The sequence below is a fragment of the Gastrolobium bilobum genome, unplaced genomic scaffold, assembly GCF_033153095.1.
Source record: "Gastrolobium bilobum isolate Gb01-03AN ecotype WA unplaced genomic scaffold, APGP_CSIRO_Gbil_v1 utg2704, whole genome shotgun sequence".
Classification (NCBI taxonomy): Eukaryota; Viridiplantae; Streptophyta; class Magnoliopsida; order Fabales; family Fabaceae; genus Gastrolobium; species Gastrolobium bilobum.
In genome coordinates, this window is record NW_026896022.1 from 91,076 (window position 1) to 96,164 (window position 5,089).

The 5,089-nt window shown below is 32.7% G+C and overlaps 1 protein-coding gene across 1 annotated transcript; it reads right to left on the reverse strand.

The window, feature by feature from the left end:
- Positions 1-77: 77 nt before the first annotated feature.
- LOC133297343 (glucan endo-1,3-beta-glucosidase 11) lies at positions 78-2,069 on the reverse strand. The gene is made up of 3 exons (XM_061496466.1): positions 2,006-2,069; positions 792-1,849; positions 78-510 (listed from the first exon to the last, which is right to left on the reverse strand). Exons 1-3 carry the CDS (start codon positions 2,067-2,069, stop codon positions 436-438), a joined length of 1,197 nt encoding a protein of 398 aa, XP_061352450.1. The 3' UTR covers positions 78-435.
- Between the last annotated feature and the right edge of the window lie 3,020 nt (positions 2,070-5,089).

Sequence of the window (5,089 nt, forward strand, 5' to 3'; positions counted from 1 at the left end):
AAGCAATTAAACTGAAACCAGAATTTATTCTTCTCTAACATCTTGCATTGAAAGAATGAGGTGGCTTTTGTCCCTTATCTACCTAAAATAAGCACAATTTCACGTCACCACCACATGCTTATTTGTTAGAATGTGACTAAAGGTGGGGTAAGTGAATGAAAGTATAGCCACTTGATGAAGATGTTGGGTAATCTTCCATTCTTCTTACATTGAATTCCTTTCTTTCTTTGCCGTATTGCTGATTTTTTTTGCCCAATCGTTTGGAAAGTGTGTTGGTTCTATTTTCTGCAAAATAGGGTACCATCAATGTTCAAACTTTGAGATTCTGGAAGTGCCTTTGTTTATGGGGTTGATCTCTTTTTAGACACTTGACGGAAGTAAAATCCCAACTGTACTTAATATATGGACATGAATTCCAAAGGATAGAAATATTCTTCACACAGAAAGTGTTGAAATCAGCACATACACAAACATCCAGTAGACCAAGCTTTGGTATTCCATTGGTGCTACCTGTTTCCCAGCAAATTTTGATTCAAAGAATATAATTAGATTGAAATTGGTCAATATGTACTAACTACCAATAGAAAAATAAAAAGGCAAGTTAATTACAAATTGGTCAATATTTAAATTACACACGTACCCTTCTTTACATTGATATGCAGTTATACACACTATCCAAATTGTCTATTATACAAATTCTCTTTCTATCATATAAGTTTTGTTATATGTTAAATAACTCTTGTAGTGGTGAAAAATAACTTTATATACATGTATATAATCTATGGTTTTACCTTTGTCCTAGTGCCAGAAGAGGCAAGAGAAATTGAAGCTGTCGAAGTTGATGCTGATGTGGTTGTAAGAGCAGACAACCCTACATTGTATGTCATAGATTCATCAGGCCGAAAGAGGCCATAGTTTCTTTCTGAGGTTGGTCCAGGCTTCATATCTTCATTGAACAATGCAAACAAGTACACTTCCAACCTCATTCTAGGACTCAGAGGTGTCCCTTCATTTGCCATTTGCCTTCTCAACAAGTTCCTGTTGTAAGTAGCAGCATTCTGTGGTGTGGCACCAACCTCATCAGAGTCTCCTTTTGAAGGCCAACCAGTCTCCGAGACCCTAACTTCTATCCCTTTGAAACCCATTCTAGCAATGGCAAATGCAACAGCATCTACCATAGCATAAAGCATATTATCATAGTGTAGATTGGTATAAGGGTCAACCATTCCTGCACTAGGATTAAATAACACATAGTCCAAAGAAATCCCATTGGGGTCATCCTTGTAAGCAAAATAAGGGTAGGCATTGATCCAAAAGGGAGTCTTAGTGCTTGACAAGAAGTTCAAGAACTGGTACATGATCCCAGAGATCTCACTTTTGAAACTACCAGATGAAGGAGGGTAAGATTGCTCAAGCACAGCTAAGGAACTAGGTGTTGAAACTTGGATGTTTGAGTAGCCTAACTGAGCTAGAGCATTATGAATGTTAACCACTGCTGGCACAAGATGTTGAAGAAGAGTGGTGTCATCATCAGTGAAGACCTCATTCCCAACTTGAATCCCCGTGATCTTTGTCTCAGGCAGGTACGGTATGATGTGGCTGTTTACCCAATCAAGTGCTTGTTGAGGATCATCCAATTGGCTTAGTATTTCGTTTTCCACAGTTACAATGATTTCAATGTTTGAATTAGCAAAAGCACTCAGAATCTGAGGATTGGTGTCGTAAATTCTTGTTTTTGTGAGCTTAATGGCGCTCAACAGTTCTAGGACTTTATCTGGCGGAGGCAAATTGTTAGCCACTTGGCCATAGTTGATTCCAAAAGATTCAACACCTCGAAAAAGTCCAATATCTGTGATTGCACAATGAACGAAATGTGTTAGTACAACTCAATATTGCTCAAGATATTAGAGCTAAAAAGTAAGAACGAAAATGCACCAAATGGAATGCAAAATATAAAAAAAAAAACAAGCATGGAAAACAGAACGAAACAGAACAAGTAGGGTACCTGCAGAGAGAAAAAATGCAAGGAAAATATAGCCAATAGCCATTGTTGGGATGCATGTTGCCATTGTGACAAAAGGAGAGACTATGAGATTGTACTATTCCAAAATGGCAAAGAGAGAGGATAGAATAGATATAGAGCTATTCTTTGCAATGGAATTCCTTTCTTTTCTTGTTTGAATAATTTGGAGGCAGTGAGGGACAATGTAAATGAGAGGATTTGTGTTTGGTTCGTTAGAGGGCATTAGCTTGCCTTAGCTGTATTGCATTTGCTATTACCCCCTCAAGGTCCTTTCAATTGGCTTGGTTTCCTCTTATATATATATATATATATATATATTCTTAACGCTGCATTCTTTTGGACTAGGTTGTCTCTTTCCAACCCACGTCAACTTCCAATTTTCCTTTTGACCTCAATGCCCTTTAGCCACTTTCTTCAAACAAAAGCAAAGAGAAATCCCACTAGTTGGTTAAATATTGGAGCCTCAGAGGCAAGTCATTGCAGGATCCCAAAATTTGAGGTAAGGTGAAAATTTAGTCGACCTTAATGATGAGAGATTCCATATTAAACTAATTTATCTCTATATGTACTTGTTTATTACACCACTTAGGATGGCACTCAGGAACCGTGTAGATATAGTGCTTTTGTGTGAAAAAAGCAAATAGGTCTGCTGGAGCTTACCCTTTTTGACTTGGAGATGCCTTCCATAATGAAAATTTTGAACAATTTTATGCAAATTGATCCTTTTCTTCTCAGTAAACAATCACACATCCATGTAAAATGTATTGAATCATTTTCAAACAAAAGCCTAGATCATGTCTCTGACCTCAGACATCCATTTAAATGACACACAACTTTTCATTGCAGATCGTATATCTTTCTCTGAAATGATAACTTTATTTGCTTTTGTATGATGGTTGAAATGTTTTGTTGAATATCAGGACTAGTGATTCTTCGATGAAATATTTTGATTTATGGATGTTTATCAGCTTATGCCACTGCTCTTTTCACATCGGGATAAGGGCTGATTATTATGGGATAAGACAACTTTTTAATGTGAATCCATTTTGTGCTGATTCTTTTTTTAATGTGGACGGAATGTTGAAAATTTTATGTTTTGATAGATAGCATATTGTAGTTTTATTGAAAGTATCGTTCAAGAAAGGTGTCAATATAGGTTTTGACACGCGGGTCGACCTGCGACACGACACGAAAATTCATGTTCGAGTTAATCCGCAAAAAAATTCGTGTCGTGTTCGTGTCGTAAAAAATGACACGTAAAAAATTCGTATCATGTTCGTGTTGACGTATTCGTGTTCTTGTGGACCCGTATTTTTTTTTAATTTTTTTTATTATTTTTTTAATTTTTTTTAGTATCGATCCATTTTGACCTCTATTTTACGTGTTATTTGTGTCGTATCGTGTCAGTGTTGAAGATTTTGACACGAATAAAAATTCGTCTCGTGTTAGTGTTAATGTATTCGTGTCGTGTCGACCCGTTTTGACACCCCTAAGAAGTAGAGGTATTAGTCAAGATTTTAAGGTGCCATACTATTATTTTATTATTTGAATTTTATTTTGATTTATGTATAATTTTTTATATTATTTAATTTTATTATTATATTATTAAAATAAATTAAATTATATAAATTTAGGAACGAATTATAGAGAAAACTAAATAAAATAATATTTTTTTGATAATATAATATATAAAGGTAATATGATTTGACACAAAAAACAAAGCATTAATCCTTATTTTATTTTTATTTTTTGGAAAATAGCATTAATCCTTATTTATATTGTATGGGAGATCCTAAAATAAGAAAATAAATAATTAAATTTAAGAAAATAATTTAGAGTAGTCTCAAATATAAAAGATGTGGAGTCGGATCAAAAATGATAATATTAAAAAAAAAAATCGTCAATATATACATATATATGCAGGTTATGTTTTAGAAGTAATGGTATTTGATTTATTTATTTTTCCCAACAACATACGCATAACATAGAAAGTGGCAAAAGGAATAGAGTTGTGTCAGCTTGCCTATATTTCTAGCTTTTAAGCTAAAATGAAAGGTTGATATAAATAGTTTGAACAGTAAGCAAAGGTAGTAAATAAATAAATAAAGCAAATATGCACGTGGGTTGGTTAAGGACGGAACCCAAGAAAATTGAAAAGCAAATCAACTTATATTAAGTTGGGTTGAGTTGATTTTAATTAAAAAAATATATATTGATGACTTAAACTGAACCGACCTGGTATGAAATTGGTTGGTTCGTTGAGTAGTTGGGTCATTTTTTTTTTTCTTTCCCTCAAGTAATACAACCGTAGGTCAAATTCAATGAAGGAAATTTATGTTAAAACTCACAATTTTCATTAGTTATTTAATTTATGATACTTTCTATTTTACACGAGAGAAAAAGGCTATAATATTAATATTAACCGGTTTTTAAATCATATTATATATGTATATATATGAGCTTATAATATAGACTATTTTTATTGGAATCTCTTTTAAATTTATCAAAATATTTTCAGACTTTCAAGTTGTGACTTATGATAGCAAATCATAAGTTAATGCTTAAAATCCTTTTCTCCACGTTAATTAGAGATCTTACAAGACTCATCTAGAGAATATAATGAACATGGATATGCAGCAAAGGATAATTATCTCTTATAACCTTTCCGATGCACAAGTATAAATATAGAGTATTAACGGAACAAGTATTTTTAAAGAAAAATACTTTAAATTAAAAAAAAAATTTTGATTATTATATAAATTAAAAAAAAATCAGAAAAATTTAATAATTTTCTCAAAAATTAAAAAAGTAACATTTAAAAATAATTTTAAAAATTTATAGCATAAAAGTACTTGGAAAAACTTATCTAAAGATCACACCATTAGATAAATCAGAAAAGGGGGAGAATCAATTAACGAATTAACGAAATGGATTAAAAGTAATTATGATAGTCTTAGGCATGGAAACAAAGATGAATCAGAATGCACATGGAATGACCTCGCACTTGAAGATGCACCTCTTTTTCTAAGACAAATTAAGAATTGGAAGTAGTAGGTTAGTAGTGAC